Here is an 18,406-nt window from a genome sequence, read left to right on the forward strand (position 1 = left end):
GCTTTATTTTCAACAGATAAAATGTAAACACCTCTTTTTAAAAGATTTTAAAACATTCCAAAAATGCACAGAGAAATTAAATAAACATGCTTATGCTTATAGATATATTGTTTTTTTCCTCTTTTTACATGTTTTAATAATTCAGCCGCAAAGCCATAGCAGGTTGGTCCAGAAAAGCCCAGCAAAAGTATTTACAGAACTTCTTCCTTTATCTTTTTGACTTCTGAAGAAACCACACAGACTTGTGCAATGTCATCGTACTCATATGTTCTCTTCAAAAATGTGTCTGTTAGTCTTAAGCCAGAGACACTCTACAAATAAAAAGCATTTATCAAGTCAATATTAAAAAGAATGAGTAAGTTGATAAAATGGCTATTTGCTAACAAAGCTCTGTTATGAAGACTTACTTGCAGTCCCTGCACTGAAGACAGTAACGTCAGGGCGAGATGGAGGGAGGAACTTGGGTGCAGCTTTCCAAGCTGCCTTCCTGAAACTCCACACCAGTGGATGGAGCTTGTATTGCACATCTCCAAAACCAGATCCATAGTCCTTTCACTGCTAGAGGAAATAGGAGGAAAAACAAAAACACAAGAATAAATCCAGATTTTTTTAAGCATTCAAAAACTACAGACATAAAACAGCTCAATGATTACTTGTGTTACTGTTAATCAAGCATTTTAAACTAATTTATAAGTAAAGGAAGGTAACTAAAAGTTACTGTGATGTACAGTAATTCAACTGGACACAGTTTTATTCAATACATAAGTGTTCTGGGCATGGATTTAAATACACTGGGTAGCATCATACCACGCATATTTTGAACAACCTCTAAGACTTCCACAAGAAGCAAAGGTATACCAAATACTTTATGCTTAGGCCTTGGCCTTAAATGCTACTTATAATTACATTACTTAAAATCCTTTTATAAAGGACTATTGTGGTTCAAACGGTGGGTAAAGATGTTACAGAAGATCACCCGGACACTGTTCAGCAGGCCTCCTTGCAGGGCTGCAGAATTAGCAGCAAGGTCAGAAGAGATGGAAACATCATTTATCAAGATAGCTGTAATTTAAAATAGGTTGGTGTAATCTGGCACCAGCACTAATTTGGTGTAAGAATTATTTATGATTTAAATGTGGGGTTTATCTTATGTGATATTGCAGCCTGGTTCCATGAACTTCCAGCTCCCCACTTGGCTTCCAAAGAGAAATGACATTGGCAGATAAAAAATGAAAGAACTTCAAAAGATTACTCCGAAAGCTACCATTTTACTCCGTAAGTTCTAAAAAGATTTACTCCCCAAATCATCACTTTTGTGTTGCTACAACTCATAGAAAAGATCAGCTTTGAGTTCTTTCAGGACAAAGCATTGAAAAATCAAACAGCCACAACTTACCCGCTCAGGAAAAAGCACAAGAATCACCTGACATCATTACCTGCAATTTGTTATTTTACACGTAATGTTGAAAGGTTCTTCCAAACTGACAGTGTCTGGTATGGTCTCCAGAGAAAGCCTCACGTCGCCGTAGCCGGGAGCCTGGCAGGGAACAAGAGCGCGGACGTCTCAAACGCTGCCCAGCAAAGCGACATTTCCACTACTCGAGTTTTCACCTACTGCCACAGCCCTAGCGAGAGGGTCCGTGCGCCCAGAGACGCTGCCCGAGAGGAGCCCCTGCCGTGCCAAGAGCTCTCTGCTAAGCACGGTACCCAGCCCACAGCCCAGGGCAGGTTCCCGCCTCAGCCCTCCCGGCCAGTTCGGTCCCAACACTCTTAATTGCCACTGCTTAAAATGGTGCATGATATGAACACTTACCAACTGTCCGATCATGTCACGAGCCAAAACACCTTTTACATGGGTTACTAACAAACTTAGGAAAGTTTGTTAAGGAAAAAATAAAGAAATCTGTGGGATATATTCAATTTCTGCTATTTTGCTGATGGAGGGATGCTGCAAGAAAAGTTATGTTTACAATATGCTTAAAAAGTTTCCCTGAAGTAGCATAGGAAGCCAGTGACAGTTTTCACTCGTACACCCTCCATCACAGAACTGGGAGAGATGCCAGGAATCCCAGTGTGGGCATGACAGCGAGCGGAGGGACTAGGAGAGGGATTTCACACCACACCAGGGCAGCAACATAGAGCCTTGCAAGGAAGACGTCTAACTAGTCAGCACTGAAAAAAGAAAAAAACATTTTCAGTTGCATGAGATGACAGGAGGGAACCTACTCCGATTCTCTAACCAAGAGGTAACTTGACATAATGCCATGTCTGAGGCTTTTACTTTGGACCAGCTGGATGCTGCCGGGAGCGGGAGTGCCCGGGCATGGTGCGGACAGGGAGCATCCAGGCGGGCGGCATCCCGGAGCGCAGGGCTGGGAAGCCCCACACCACCCCAGGCACAGCAAGGGGCGCAATCCGTTCGGTTCCGACAGTGGGTTCCTAATCTGCAGCCAAGTGAGGACATGGAGCAGAGAACAGGTAAAACCACAGGCCTGCTAAGTGAAACCAGTTAGAGAGCTAATAAATGAAGGAAAAGGGTGGCTGGTGGAGAGGGCCTAGAGCTAAAATAACAGCACAGCACTTACAGTATCAAGAGAAGAGGAAGCTGCATCACATCTCAAAGGAAAAAAAAGCAATATTGACTAAGGGAGAGAAAAGCTGTCTTAAGAGGCATGACAGAAAAGGTCAGTTGGAAATGAGCTTTAATTACCAGAAGTTTGAAGGAGAAGTGCTTGAATTTTTTAAGGCAGCCAACTTCCAATCTATGTAAACAGATACCTGACCTCTAAATTAAAATCAAGGAAACTTTGGTAACTTAGCTGTGAATTTCCATGATCCAAAGTTTCCTTGCCTGGTTACAACTTCACGTGATTCATTTCCCTACAAAATTGCTCAATATTCTAGACAGCTTCAAGGGAAGAGAGTGAGAGCAAAAGCAAGAGCAAGCACGGGACAGAGAGAACCCAACTTCAAGTTCTGTAAACTAAGCTGCAACCATCCCAACAGTTTTACTTCTTTCCTCTCTTTCACTATCATTGATTCAAAAAATGACGCAAGTCAAGCAGCCCAGTAATCACAACCTGGGAAGAATATGTAAATCAACCAGATGGAAATAGATTGAACTGAAAATCACATACCTGAAAGATAAATAGTATTATCCTGTAAATAAATACTGTTTTGTTCAAAGATGCTCGTGTAAGTCCATGAATCAGACAGCAGAGTTTTGTGTCAACTTTGTGTCAAGTTTAACACACATTTAAAGAAGCTCTTTTGTCGGTCGGTCCTCCTTAAGTTTGCTTCCAGATGCCATTCAACAAGTCAATTTTATTCTAACCAACATATTCTGTTGCACAGATTTCTTGACTCTGGCACTCAAATGCCAGACTGATTTAAATGTATGTCCAAGTTAAAGACTTACCATTCTTTGGAGCTGGCTAGTTTGCAACCTCCCTCGTTCACCCAGGTTTGTTTTCCAGACGATGTCTAGTTTCCCAATCACTGTTACACCTTTTATTACTCCAGCTTTCTCTGCAAATTCCTGCTTTGGCTTCAGGCAGTATAAATACTGACGTGTATCCATAGGCTGTAAATAAGTCCTTGAGCCAAAAGTAGATGCTCTTAAAAGGAAAAATTCCAAGAAACTTGTTTTAAAGTAATTTTTAAGAGGAAATTAAAAAAAAATAAAAGCAATATTCTCCTGCAATTTACAGTATTTGTGATGCTTTATTCATGGTAAAAGACATGTTGTATACTTTTGACAAGAACTGTACTGCTATTTTCTAAAATCGCCATAGGCTTTTTCATCGGCTTAAGCTCTCCTTTATTGAGCCATAACAAGCTTTTGCATCCATAATGGTTTACTGGTTGTGACAGACAGTTCTCCAGGTATTTTGTGATCTACTGGCTGATGTTAAAAGGCATTTTAATTTATTTCACTATGTGACAATTTATTATATTCCAAGATCTTATAAGGGCACTTCACCCATCCACCTTTACCACTGCCTTGCAAGTAAGCGAAGTGCAATCCCTCAGCTACAGATAACTCACTAATTTTACTCCTTCCGTCTCATGAAATTATAATAGAAAGAACTTGAGAATCAAATATCAGCTGCTTGCTGAATCTGAACATACCTTTCCCCTGAGGTGTCAACTGTGTTCAGTTCTGCAACGTTGTACATAATAGATGGCTCCAAAGAAACCTTCTCCATAAACATTGGAGAGGTGGTGATATTCTGAATCTGAGCTTCCAGAAACACTTCATCTGTCTGAAAAAGCAGAAGTGCAAGTTCATGACAATACAATTAATACTATTAAAAAGACTAGACTGTCCTATTAAAAAAAAGGTAATAAATAAAACACGTGTGTTTAGTTCATGCCTGCAAATCAAACTACAGTAATTAATGCAGGAAAAAAAACCCTTAATCCCCATAATAATTAATAGGAGCAAAAGTGTTAGTCAACAGATACCCTGCAAAACAATGGGATATGTGGGATAGCTTTGCTGTTTTCTAGCTATTGCTTTATAAAGCTTTAGATCACCTCTTCCCAAGACTTTCATCACTTCAACAGCAACTCAAGCTTTATCCAAATTATCAAGAAAACAAACCCAAAAGATAATAGAATGAAGAGTAAAGAGCTGCAGTGCACATTAATGCCATGCCATGCCAAGTTACTAGTGCATCAAGCTATGGAAAAAATAAAATATAAAGGTGCGTGTTTGTTGAACTCAAGTGTAACAGCTCAGTACATGCTCGGAGATGCTGTTGCTGTTCTGGAACATTGATGTACTGGCGAAACAGCAAATCAGCCTCCTTTCTTGCTCAGCTGCATCATCATGCCAATGGGTACTAGTACTTGGTGCATCCATCAATTTAATTGATGTTCTACCTACAAAAAACCCTCTAACAACAAAACTAATTCCTGAAGATGGGATATAAGGACCAACTCTAGTATGGGAAGGAAAGCTACAGAATGTTTAAATGTCAGCAGCTAGAAATATAAAAGTAAAGTTATTTTTGTCTCCTTGTTTCTGTAGAATTATCTCTAAAGTCTCCAGAAGGAGTAAATAGCGAAGGCTCAGTCTACTAGAGATTCAAGCTCCTGGAGAAGCAGAAAAGAAAAACAAACAAAAAAAGCACCAATTTAAGTAAGAACGATTTAAGTACCAAATCTGCACCTGCAAGAGAGTTATCAACAAATTAATATGACAGCTTAGGTATGTCATTAGGATAAATCCAAAGAATGTATTTTATGGCAAGGGGGGAAGGAAGCTCACAGCTTCCTTTTAATCAATGTAACTCGGTCATTAGGCCAATGCAGTCCTGCTCATAAATTACAAATAACAAAGCAGAACAAAATCTTCTGAAGTGCTTTCTCCTCTAAAGGCCCTGTGTTAGAAGCAGAAATACAGACTGGCACTGGAGCTACTCATTGTGCCTTTCCTGTTACCCACCACCTAGCTCACCGCATACAGACACGTATGGAAACTTGGCAAGCTCCGCAGGCTACAGAAAGACCTCACACTTGCAGAAGAAGTTGGAAAGAAAACACAGCTCTCCTAAATAAAACAGCAGTGGTGCAATCACTACAATCAAATTTTGACTCTCACTTGAGCGGACACTGTTTATATCCCATAAATCCATTGCTCAATATCTCCATTTATCCCCATTTTAGTTGTTTTTAATGCAGCAGCCAACAGCAGAAATTTAGGAAGAGCTAATTTGAAAGGGGAAAGATAAAACAAGCAGCATAATGAAAAAGCAAGTTAGTTTCATATTATTACCAAACTTGTTTTAATAATATGATGAAAAAAAAAAAAGACAAAAACTTTTCAGTATTTTACAAGAATGTAGTTCATTTTAATACAATGCACACCTTAAAGCAAAATCAGTCTGCAAAAGTATCATACTAAGTTATCAGGTGTTACATGCACTTAGAAGTTTGAAAGCAGTCTGAAGTAGCAAAGGGAAGATAGAAAATAAAACTGCTGCTCTCTCCTCAAACCCAGTGTCTCCACCAAGTAGATATGCAAAGTCCTGCCACAGCTTACAGAGCAGTCTTGTAGTTTAACCTACATTTCAGTGTTCCAAAAAAGATAATTTAGAAAAGAATTAGCACAGTTTCCATAAAATAACTTGTAAATCGCCTTGGTCCAGTTAAAAATGTCTATCCAGTAAAATTTTGGTGATTTTTTTTTTAGAGAATGGCCCACATAAATACAAGTTTGAAATAGTCAACTTTTAGTATCAACAGTGGGTATTAAAGAAAGAGTTAATCGTTTAAATAATTAGTTGCATATAAAAAGGATGGATGGGAAAACATCAGTTCACGACAAGCAGAACAAACATTGCTTTTCCATTATGTTTTTAAAATAATGTTAACAATAAGCAAGGAGACAGATAGACAATTAAAAAAGCATACATATTTATAAATAAATAAATAAAAATTACCACAGAACTGAGGTCACTCTAATGGGAAAATAAAAAAAGAACACATTAGAGAAATTAGGTTAAATGTTAAAGAAAAAGGAGGCTAATTTTCAAACAAAATGCATTTCTGCATTTTTTTGCACCATCTAAAGACAGCATTAGTAAGACAGAAATGTAAATAAAAATGGATGCAAACAAAGATGACAACTACATTTCTAATACAATATGGCTAGTATTGTTACATGATTTACTAGCTTTGCTTTGGGCTTTACTAATTGCTGTGGAACCAATCCAAAACAGAGCCTAAGGCACATAAGGTACAGGAGGTGAGGTATGGGAGAATAAATGGATCCAAAAAATAAGCTGTTAGTTTCTGAGCAAGTTTAAAGCTTGTCCTGAATTTAAATCCACGCAATGGATTGTATATGGAAATAGTAAAAACGAATAAATAAATAGAAGCAGTCGTTGTCATTTTACAGATAATTTCAATCATTCATATAAAGTGCAAAAATAAAACTGTGTTTCCCTCCATAACACAGCCAGCCATCACCGACGGGACCTTCCCAACAGCCTGTCCTTCCCACCGAGCGCCTGCAGGAGCAGCCCCTGGGAAGCCCTGCCCAAGGTCCTTCTCCTGCGGCAGGAGACACGCGGCGAGGGGCTGCAGCAGCTCTGCGGGGCAGCACACGCGCTGGCCACGCTGATTTCCACGACCAGCCTGATTTGGATGCTATTGCAATACGAGCAATAAGCCACAAGATTAAAGCTCGGCGTTACTTCCTTGTCTTAGAAAAACTAAATCATTTTCTGCCAGAAATAATAATTCACAGTTTTAGTGATGAACTTCATAGATAGAGAGGATCACATCTGTAATGTTAATGCAAAGAATTTAACTGATTAGTTGATCTTTGCAAATTTTGAGTTAATCAGTAACTGATACATAAAATGTTTGTTGCCCCCTACGCCCCAGGGCATCGTATGTTCTTAACATATAGAATGGAGGGCTCAGTGTTTCTGTCAGCCACGTGGTATCACAAACAGCACCTAATCAAGGACTTTTCACTCAAATCGGAGTGGCAACATACCAGCTTGCTAGGCAAGAGAAAACCCCGCAGTTAAAGTCTTCCACAGTCTCTAAAAGACATTTGTGATAAATTACGTGGATACTCCGGTAATGGGAACCATGCCCTAAGCCTTGATTTTTCTTCCTTCTAATAAAATACAAGCTATAAATCAAATGTACATATGTATATTTATAATTTACATGTTGCTCATTTTCAGCAGAGGAAATATCTTTATAGGGAGCCTCCTGAACAACTCTAGACAATACAGATCATGGCACTGTAGATCCTTGAATTACCATGATATTTCTTCCCTTTGCCTGTTTCCCTATGTCAGGGAGGGAAATAGATATGTGTTTTGGGCTTAAATAGTCATAATCTTGCCTGAGAAACCCTATACCTGTGACTATAATGAAGACAAATAATTAGAACAGAAAGATTTTGAGATTTACTCCTTTTCTACATGCAAATTCATAGCACATATACCTGCTTATTTAAGAACTGAATAGTAAAACACTTGCTACTTAGCTTGACATAAATTATTGTCTGATTTATTCCAACCAAACCACCTAATACAACTTTGCAACTAAATGGCCAGCAGTGTGATAGTTAACCATATTTCAGGGGTTATATCTGCATCAGAGAAGAAATGAAATTTTAGCATCTGCTTTGAGTATGAACAATCCACCTTATGTCAAGTATACTTCAATCATCCTAAGAATGAAAGCTGTAATTGAAAATATTTTGAGTTCACTGGGAAGCAGCACATAGGCAAAACTTTCACTCAATTACATTAATGTTCTGACGTGTCTGCCTTGCATATCATCTCTTCCCTTCTATTCATTTATGAAAAAAGGACAATGAAATGGACTTCTGATGTCTAAAAAATATAAGGAAATAAATGATATCTATTTTTTTAATAAATGATACATAAACTATTACCTATGTTTGTTTCCTTTGGAGAACACTGCATTTCTAAGAAACTCAGAAAGTGTATTTAGGAAGCTCTGAATTTAACTTAGCAATCACCTAAATCAAAGTAGAAAGTCCCAAACAAGCAAAAAGCACACACCAAATAGCTGGCACTTACCTCTGCATTATAGAACTTAGTCTTCACATCGAGCGGTTTGAGAACCTGAATTGAACGAAAACAAGACAGATTTGCAACTGCTTTCAACTAGAGTTAACTCAAAATAGTTAGCACATTCATTGTGAAATGGATATAGATTGATATAAGTGAAAGAAATATCTTCTATAATACTTGTCAGGAAAGGAACTTAAATCGTCTTGCTCAAGATGTCTATCTTTCTTTAAATAAGTAATATTTTCATTAGTTTCTATTCAAGTAGAAGTCAATCAAGACACAGTACACAGTTCAGGGTTGGGAATAGAACCTTTAGTCTGATCAAAGTTAAAAAAAAATCCCTTGGAGAGCATTTTGCATTGTAATAGGCATAAAGTCCAATTTTTTCAAGTAATCATAACTCTCTTCAGTTGTGGAAAAATAAAGTATCAATTTAGTTAATTTTTTTTAGAAGTATTTTTTCTTCAACCAGTTCTTTATTAATATCCCTAAATTCTGATATTTTCTACTTCTTTCCTTTAATCTGATAAACTCAGTCTTTCAATTAATTAGAGTAAATTTCAAAGACTGCCATTAAAAATCAAATAGGTAGGGATCATCCCCTGGGATCATACGGAAACATCTTGTCTAATCAGCACCTGCCATTTCAAGGTCCACAAGGACTCATTTCACTCTACTGATCTTTGACAATGACTGCAAAGATTGAGGTACTTTGGTAGAAATATAAAGTAACTGGATTTAAGACTGGAAAAGAAAAATGAAATAACCTGTAACTTGCACAAGACACAAGTCTAAGTGGCACAATGTTCCTGTCCTACTAGAAACACTACAAGAATATCTCAAAACGTATTCAGCAGAGCATGTCTCCTGATTCTTCTTTCTCCAGAAAAAGTTCCACAATCCTCCAAGTCTCATCAAACAACTCAGAAAACAAATACCCTGTAAAACCATGGCTAAAATGTACTATTTTCTGCTAGAATTAGCCTACAGAGAGTAATTCTCTGTCTACAGAGGTAACTTCCTGCTTTCACCAGTTATTCTAACTGAGTCTTGACATATGTGCAGTAGAACAAAAGGTTTCAACTCTATCAATTATTTGTATGACTATTAGTATAACACTTTATATCTGTTTTCCTAGATTTCTTTAAAACAAACAAATCACTAAGTTCCTTTAAAAGTTACACTAGAAGAAAAATAGAATTTTAATATCTTAAACTCAAAGGTTATATTTGAATTAAAATAGATACCTTTTCAGTTAAAAAAAAGAAAAAAGAAAAAAAGAAAAGAAAAAAAAGAAAAAAAGGAAAAAAGGAAAAAAGAAAATAAAAACGTAGCCACTATAAAACTAAATTTTTGAAAACACTGATTTTTTCTTTTCCAAACAACAAAATGAGATTAATATTTACTACTTCTGAAAAACATACAGTAATTAGAAAACATTTGTTCATGCAGTTTGAAGTAATACTTATTTCATTGGTTCAGCTTTCAAAGTCAAATACATTATGTACGTACTTTACATACATAAGCACTTTAGAAGCATCAACTGCTTTAAAAATGCCAGTTTTCTAAACCTAGTCTCCTATTACAAGCACTACACGTTCTTCTGTACAATACCTGAAATTTGAAGAACTTTCTGAAGTACATCTTTTCTCCCATCTGTGTAGTGTAACTTACTGCACAAACTAAGCTGAAAGAAAAAATTTTAAAAATTATTTTTGAGCTAGATTGCATGTCTCTATCAAAGTAGAAACACTTCAGTATTCATGTGCTGCAGTTTAAGCTTGATTATATGTAATGATTTAAAAAAATTCACAGAAAAATGCAAGTTACAAGATTTAAAGATATTACATGTGTGTTCCTATTTCCTTTACTTCATGATGAATCACATCATCAATACAACAGTCTGGTTTGAGTTCTGTCACTGCTGCACTAGAAGCTGAAAGATTCAAGCGCTGAGAACTTGTCTGAAGATCAGCCTGGAAAGAGAAAAACAATGCACTGGTTATAAACACAGCTACATAAAACACTCTGAAGAAAAACAAGCTGGATTTGAAAAGTACTAGATTTCATGGACTAATGTGTACCCTGTACGCTTTCACACATGTAAAATAACTTAGATGTGTAACTTAACAATGCAAAAGAAAAATTTTAAAATATACATAAAGAATTCAGTCCCTCTATCATGCAGCTCACAAAATTTCCACTTACTTTTGAGTTCCACAGTGTGAAAAAATTTCAGAATTTCTTTACTCAACATACTATTTGTTTATCAAAAATAAATCATTTGAACTAATTTAAAATGAAAGTAAAATATAAATCAATATGTGTTTTATAGAGATTTGCTCTGATATCACTGAAAGTGCAACCAGTAAAGAATACAGCTTTGGCAATTCTTTTTGGCTGTGGAAGCTCTGCCACACCCACTGTCTGAAGAAGCTTTACAGCCTATTCATTTTTGGATTGGAAAAAATGTGGCAGATATTACCTAAACTCCATGCATTACCACTAATTGCACTAGACACTGTCAGAAAACACATCCAATACATTTGTTATAATCTAGGAAGTAGATGTATTTTCACATACCTTTACCAGTATGTCCTTGACAATTTGATTACTATCATTATGTACACTAATGTAACTGGAAAACGTCTCTCCCAGAAATATATTTCTGTTAAAAAAAGGAGTATATTTAAGTATATTTAGCAAATATTATTAAAATAAACCAACAAAGCCAAAAAACAATAGAATACACCTCTTTAGGTTCAATTTCAGGAACTTGGTCTATACCAAATACACACTCCAGTTCTTAAAATGCTATATAGAGGTAGCCTATAAAGGCCACAAAAGAGAACTGCATAGAAGTCACAGTAATTCCTACTGCACTGAGAGCACACCTACTCAAAACAGTGCTTGAATCACAGGTGAGGGGAGTTAGATTTTTTTTTTTTTGTCCTTTTTTCTATTTCCAGTACCCACAAGGCAACAGATTTCCTAAGAGTTAAATGTGAGAATAGTTTAAGAGATTGCTCTTAAGTCTTAAGTTATACTGGCAATTTGACATCTATACATACTTAAACATAACTTTAAACTTCCAACAGAAACAATTTCAAAAGGGAACCAATAAATCAGAAAGTTTTACTTGAACAGAATAAGATGGCTTTCAGTAGCCACTAAAATCACTGGAGTACATCTTGTTAGTTAGAACTGAAGTTTCTAGCACTGTAAAAATTCACCCACAGTCACAAATTTCTCTCAATTTTCAGTTCCCATTACAGACCCAGTCAAGTTAAAGACAACTATCATCATCCAGCATCGGATTGTATCTTATTTCATGCAGTAAATTAAGAAACAAAAGTTTTAAAAAGTCTTAAAACCAAACACCAAGCACTTCACTATATTATTTTATACTGTATTACTTCACTATATGTTGATAAAAAGTAAAATGCACATTACTGTTCAATGAATCCCAAACCTTGTATATCATATGTTGCAGTTGTAGCAATAAGTTGTTGCAACAATAAGTTGTTCTTACCCAAAATTTTGAGGCAAAGTAAGCATTTCTCCTAACATCAAAGTTTCTGCTCCATTTACTGTAGAAGGATCATCTTTCATGAGCTGGTTAAATAGATTACCTGTAGAAAAACAAAATTATTAAAATCAGAACATTTCCAAATCTAGAACCATGTCTACATGCAGGTTATAAATCTTAACTACTTATTTAGATGTAATTTATTTTAGACATGTTTTAATTTATGTCTAAATAAATTGACTGAAAAAAAAAAAAAGCTCTATATGCCTGCTTATAAATAATAATTTACCTTCAGGCATCTCTGCCCAATAAAGCACTCTGTATACATGTTGAAAACCACATCCCAAAGATGCTGTTGACATTGAGCTTTTTAGGGAAATTCTGCTTGTAAAAAGTACAACTCAATGGAATTAGCCATCCTCAAGTTTTCTCCTTGTTTGCTTTGCACTTCAACAGAATTCTCTTTCCTTGTTTCATGCCTTGCTTCTTTCTTATACTTGACTTCTAGACTGCATCTATTACTGAACAACAGACCATGAACTCTTGATTTAACAGCTCTATATACCAAGCATAAAGTGTTTAGCAATGATTCTTGCAAAATCATTTTTTCATAATCTGAGTATTAATGTATTGATTCTAATCGACAAGGCTGTTTTCTCCAGATGAAGATGACTAAGCCCCAAAATTTTGAGGTTGTACGTTTACAGTATACCCCCTCAGTTTTAAAAGTTGTATGTGAAGGGTTTTAGAGGAGCACCTACAGCTACCATAAAAGGCATATTTATTTCATATAATACACTATTGCTTCAGATTATAAACTTTGGGAGATAGGTTCTTGTTGGCATCTAGACCACAGATGCTCACATGGCACAGATCTGCTAATAAGTAGACAACAATCAGTTAGTAAAGAAGACATACCTGGCAAATCTCTCTCTTCACAAGTCACCGGAATATTAGTGAACAAAGTAGGCTTGGTTAGCCTCATCACTGTGAATCAGAAAACAAACCAAAGGTCAATGAATCCAGTATTCATCTTTGGATTTTAAAAATTGCTCTCCTTTCACAAGATGGAGTGAGATACAAGGATCAAACCTCAGTGTGAAAGAAGGTGATACCCCTTTGGCTCAGGTTATTTTCAGCCTAACAAAATTCTCTGCTATTGTGAGATCCAAAAACCTACTGCTCTTTTTGCTTCACTTCCTTGGCACACCAGTTTATACTGCTTTCTGTTAATACATTAAAGGTCTTGTATCTGTTACAGGACATTGTTAACTGTTTTATGGCCTTTTGTAGAAACATGGTTTCATTTCACGCTGGTTTCTGTTGTTGTTTTTTGGGTTTTTTTTTTTTTTTTTTTTTTTTTATGGACTCTTCCAGGCTAATCATCAATGAGAACCCTTTCAGTCATGCACTATATAAAACACAAAATTCCATCTGCCGTCTAATCAAAATCAAACCAGCAAAGCAATAACAACAGACTTGGCGACCTGCTTAAAAACAATATATCAATGCTAGCACTATAAAATAGAGATTTTATCCATTATTAAAAGTCCATATTCCAAGAAATTAGAATTTGGAGAGGCTACTTTAACCCACAACTCAAAATTACATGATTTAAATGTATACTGCACCTAGGATATGTAAGAAATGTTGCTTCTTAAAAAGAATTCTTTCCTATTCATACAAATCAGTGGTCTAGATCTTGCATATACCTTCAGATGAAAGTGCTCATACAAAAGCTGAGCATTTCTGACCTTACATGTTGAGCTGAATATGTAAAAACCACTGCTTATTTTTACCTTTGAACTTTGGAAATATAAAAACATAAACTTTCTGAAAATGAAATAAATGAACCTTAGGATTTCTCTTGAGCACAAGTCAATGAACAGCCTAGTTCCAAATCACACACTGCACTTTTATCTTTATAGTATTTTTGTGCCATCTTGTATGTCACGTAAGTATTCACTATTTCCAGTTAGGTAAAACAATCAGTTGCTTTGATAGGTTTGTGTGTGAAGCAATGGGCACTAGTATTTCGCCAGAACTTAACTACCCTAGAGAAACCGAGAGAAGTTTGCTACCAGTGACACAAATCTATCTACATTTTCAAGTAGAAGGAAATACATTATTTTCGTAATGGAGAAATCTTGAAAAACTCAGCCTAAAGACTTAGAACAAAGTTAATTTAAAGCCCCCAAATAAATAAAAACAAAGTAAATAGAGAATCAGATTCAACATAGACCCATGCAATTATATGGCTACCAGTTTGCTTGTTCTACTGATCATCCAGACATGGCAGTGAGCACACTGTGTGACTTTGACAGGTTTTTTCTTTCAGATGACAAAAAGTCATCCTGAATTCAGCCTTCACCAAAACATGCATTCAGATACCCAGAGACTACTCTCCATAAAAACAACAAATAGAGATTTATAGGTAGAAGCCTGATCTTTTAATTTCCTGACATGCTGGTCGAAGTTGCAGCTTTCTTGTTGCCTAGGACAGCTACAAGCTTCACCATAGGTCACATATCAGCCACCACAGGTCACATATCAGCAATCTTCTCAAAAAAATACTATTAGGAAAGTTGTAAAATAGAAAACAATAAAGATATCCACTATTCTAAAGCATTCAGCTTCCACTGAAACTGCCATTAATATTTCTGAGAAAATACTAGTAATGGCATTAAGATGGTGCTAGAACGGAATGTAAAGTACTATTTAATTCTTGTATTTAACATTTTTATTTGACGTATTTAATTTTAATTCCTTCATAAAAGGATGACTTGCAGCAAATGTTCACAATCTTGGTGGAAAAAAATATATATAACCACTGCTCTTTAATGTGATAATAACAATCCATTTCACAGTATCTTTTCCTTCTCCTAATTTTATACAAAACAGCACAGTGAGGAAGCACTTGGCTTGAATGAAAGCATAACTTTTATTACCAACACAGCTTGCTGTAACAGTCAAGACAATAGACCTTTTCCCTAGACATCTAATGTAGAGAAAAGCTACATAAATGCAGTTCTAAACTGAACAGAAACATACCAATCCTAATAGAAGCACTGATAAGATTCCTGATCCGCTAAAGTCAAATAAAGAAAAATCGTAGCAAAATAATATTAAATAGTTTCCACCTCTTTCATTCATAGGTTATTCCAAATTATTTTCTGATCTGCTTAAAAATTCTAGTACTTCAGAGAGCAATATTCATATGGAACTCTATCTTAAGTTATAAACTAAAAATAATTCCAAACTTATTAACAAGCAAATTCATTTTACCAGTAAGACTTAGCCTTTCTCTAAGAACATTTCTAACATATTCACAGTATAATATATCACAGAAAATCCATATCTGGCCCACAGATCTTTGGATTGTAGCATTGCAAGACGGTAATTCATTGTGTTTGATGAGCTTATTCAGTTTCACCCAAATGTCCTCCAAAGTTTGGTTATTGCAAATAGACTGTTCGATCGTCCACTTGGCTCTATAAAACACATGTAGTTTCAGTCTTTCCAAATTACTCTGCAGCTCTTCAGACAAAGGAAGAATCTTTTCTTTGATCTTAGCACTAGGGAGAGAGACACTCCAAGACCTTTTCAATTTTTGTTTCTCATTAAGTGGTGATTCTTCTTGATTCTCCACGTTAATTGGTCTGTGAACAGCTTGGATTAAAGTCTGCCCATGTCTCACGTTAGGCTGAAACTCAAGGAGATTTCTTGTACAGTCATAATCAGGAGATCCTACCACGTATTCTGAAGCTGTAGAACGTCGTTTCACTTCTGCTGCTTCCTCACATGAGATAACAGGTGGCTGCCTTTTTGGTTTGAGGGGAAGTCTGTATAAATCATTTGGAAACCACGCTGTGAATCTTGGTAACTGACGAGTGGGAAACTCCTTCACTGCTGCTTCTGCAAATGTTTGCAGTTTCCTTAGATCTCTCTGATGTGGTCGATAATGCAAGACCACTTCCATTCTTGCACAGCAGGGATCCAATTATTAGGAAATGGAACAGTCTCTCGATTAGGACTCTCAAATCTAGACCGAAACACATCTTATTTACAAGAATTTCCTTGCCTCGTGCTGCATAGACCAGTGGAAAACAGGACCTAAAGTAGAAGTATCATAAAGAATAAGATACTACCATATGAAGAAACATATTGCTAGGATATTCTGTAAAAAAGCAACATGTTGTAAAAATAAACTAGTGAGGCTTATCATAACATTTCTACTTCATTCATGCTGAGCATTAGTGCCTGTATCCCATCATTGCCGCAAAACTTCCGTACACTGAACGTGATCCAAAGGCAAATGGTTTCCTCAGTGCTCTCCCTCCCAAGAGTAGTCCTTTCATTGCCACCGTCTCAGCCTTCTCACCCACTAAGGCCCATCATTATTCCTGTCATCTCTTTGTCATTATATTAAAGTGATTTTTTTTTCCAGTTGAGGACATCTCAGAAGCTGCTTCGGACCTCAATTTTTCTATGCTAAAATAGCCACAATTCTCTTTTCCCAAAGATTACTACGTAAACATACGGCACTACATTGCCAAAACGTATATCACCACTACCTAATATATATTTGCTATTCAAATCTATTTAAATAAAGAAGAAAATACTATTTTCCATAGGCTAACCAAGAGAATATAAAGCAACATCTGATGTGAATGCAAATGAAAAAGAAAAAGCCCTTCCTGAAATAGCACTGACAAGCGTAACTGACCGCTAAAGGAGAAGTGCTATGGCAAATCAGCATTTGAGTCTATTTTTTTTTTAATTTTGTAACAGAACTACTAACTCCATTTTACTCTTGAAGCTTTCAAGCCATAAATGTAGAGATTCTTTTCAAATGACTTTAGGATACAATTTCAATTTAAAAATATCAACATTACTTCCTTTTGTGGGAAAATCATTTCATGTTTTCCTTCTCCCAGTCCTACAAACACTCCTTTGAAATACAACATAAAGCACATGCACGTGTTTGCTCTGCCCTTTTTATTCCCCTTTGCAAGCCCGGCAGGCTCCCCACCAGAGATCAGTAATGGCCAGTAATGTTTAAAGCAATAAAACCTGGTATTACTTAATCACCGTACCATCAAGCTTCTGCTCAAGATATACACAATGTAAAGAAATCCAGATTCCTTTTTACTTCTATTTGCAAAATCCATAGCCTGGACCCTGCATTAAGTTCAATGCAAGACCAAAGATTCTCTTTTTTTTTTTCACAAGAGCAAAGCAATGAGTTTTAGCTTTGAAATATCAGCATGCACCTGTAGTGGTGGCTGGTGATGTTTCATCTTCTGGAGTGTTGGTTTTGAGTGCATCTGTATGTGTGTAAACACATACGTGAAAAAAAATAAAGGCTTGTGATTTTACTTGAATTATGATTGATGAATTTTACTCTAACAGTGAGATAGCACAAAAACTCTCTGAGAGTATTATAAAACTACTATGTTGACAGAAATAGATTCAGAAGTCATCTACACATGTGCACTATTTTATGAGACTGAACAGCCTCACTAAATCATTTCCAAACAAGCACTGTTAGAAAGAAAGAAAATATATATATATATATACGACTGAAGTAAGAAGGTTCATGCTTCTCAGTGCTTTATTGCTAACTCATTGGAACAGAGCTGCCAGCAGAGATATCAATTCCTTATAGAAAGAGCACTTCGCTTCCTATTTCTTGCCTTGATTTCTGCACGAACTTCCGTAAGGAACCTCACAGGCACCTACACTTGCAGTCTCACCGCTGTGGCACCGCAAGGGAGCCAGCAGCCGCGCGCTAGGCAGAGGGTTAGCAGCGCCCGCAGTTCTCTGCGCCATAGAGAAAATCTAATAGCGACTCCCGCCGCAGGCGCCGAGGCGCCCTGCGACAGACGCAAACACCCGAACCCGCCAGGGCCGCAGCAGGCCGGGGCCCGGCGCGGCGCGGTGCGGTGCGGTGCGGTGCGGGACCTCGCGGGCCCCTGCGCCGGTTCCCCCCATCCCGGGCCGGTCCCCACGCCTCCCCGCGCGGCCCCGGCCCCGCGCACCGCTCCGCGGGGCGGCCCCTCTGTACCTTTCAGCGCCAGCAAGTGCTCCTGCTTGGGCTGGTTGACGTCCATGGCGCCAGGCGCCACCACCTACGGCGAGGCTGTCAGGCCAAACTACCCCCGTCGGGGGGTGGCTCGCGCGCGGCCGCCGTACACAAAATAGCAACGCTCGGGAGCCTGGCCCAGGTCTCCCAGGGTGCACCTCGCCGCCGCCCCGCGCCAGCTGGCGGAACTACAGTGCCCAGAATGCATTGCGCGACCGC

The 18,406-nt window shown here is 37.3% G+C and overlaps 1 protein-coding gene across 4 annotated transcripts; it reads right to left on the reverse strand.

Annotated features, from left to right (window-relative positions):
- Positions 1-103: 103 nt before the first annotated feature.
- On the reverse strand, positions 104-18,328 carry TRAPPC13 (trafficking protein particle complex 13). 4 transcript variants are annotated; one of them, XM_026036939.1, is made up of 13 exons: positions 18,170-18,328; positions 15,388-16,215; positions 13,021-13,089; positions 12,106-12,205; positions 11,157-11,241; positions 10,422-10,549; positions 10,188-10,260; positions 8,580-8,624; positions 4,132-4,265; positions 3,419-3,617; positions 1,437-1,537; positions 408-558; positions 104-311 (listed from the first exon to the last, which is right to left on the reverse strand). In XM_026036939.1, the coding sequence occupies exons 2-13, from the start codon at positions 16,079-16,081 to the stop codon at positions 192-194; spliced, it is 1,899 nt and encodes a 632-aa protein (XP_025892724.1). In that variant the 5' UTR covers positions 16,082-16,215; positions 18,170-18,328; the 3' UTR covers positions 104-191. The 4 variants fall into 4 exon arrangements, with proteins under 4 accessions (XP_025892724.1, XP_025892742.1, XP_025892733.1 ...); XM_026036948.1 differs by having other exon boundaries at positions 161-311; positions 408-555; XM_026036957.1 differs by lacking the exon at positions 15,388-16,215 and having other exon boundaries at positions 148-311.
- Between the last annotated feature and the right edge of the window lie 78 nt (positions 18,329-18,406).

Source organism: Nothoprocta perdicaria, unplaced genomic scaffold, assembly GCF_003342845.1.
Source record: "Nothoprocta perdicaria isolate Ctin4 unplaced genomic scaffold, notPer1 scaffold_1, whole genome shotgun sequence".
In the NCBI taxonomy this organism is placed as follows: Eukaryota; Metazoa; Chordata; class Aves; order Tinamiformes; family Tinamidae; genus Nothoprocta; species Nothoprocta perdicaria.

What these genes read in the sequence shown, in the direction of transcription:
- TRAPPC13 (XM_026036939.1), bottom strand. Translation starts at nt 16,081, where the DNA reads ATGGAAGTGGTCTTGCATTATCGACCACATCAGAGAGATCTAAGGAAA. An exon ending in CTAAGTTCTATAATGCAGAG is followed by an intron (nt 4,266 to 8,579) that starts GTAAGTGCCAGC and finishes CTGCTTTTTCAG; the next exon opens with ACAGATGAAGTGTTTCTGGA. An exon ending in GTTGACACCTCAGGGGAAAG is followed by an intron (nt 3,618 to 4,131) that starts GTATGTTCAGAT and finishes TTTCCTTTTAAG; the next exon opens with AGCATCTACTTTTGGCTCAA.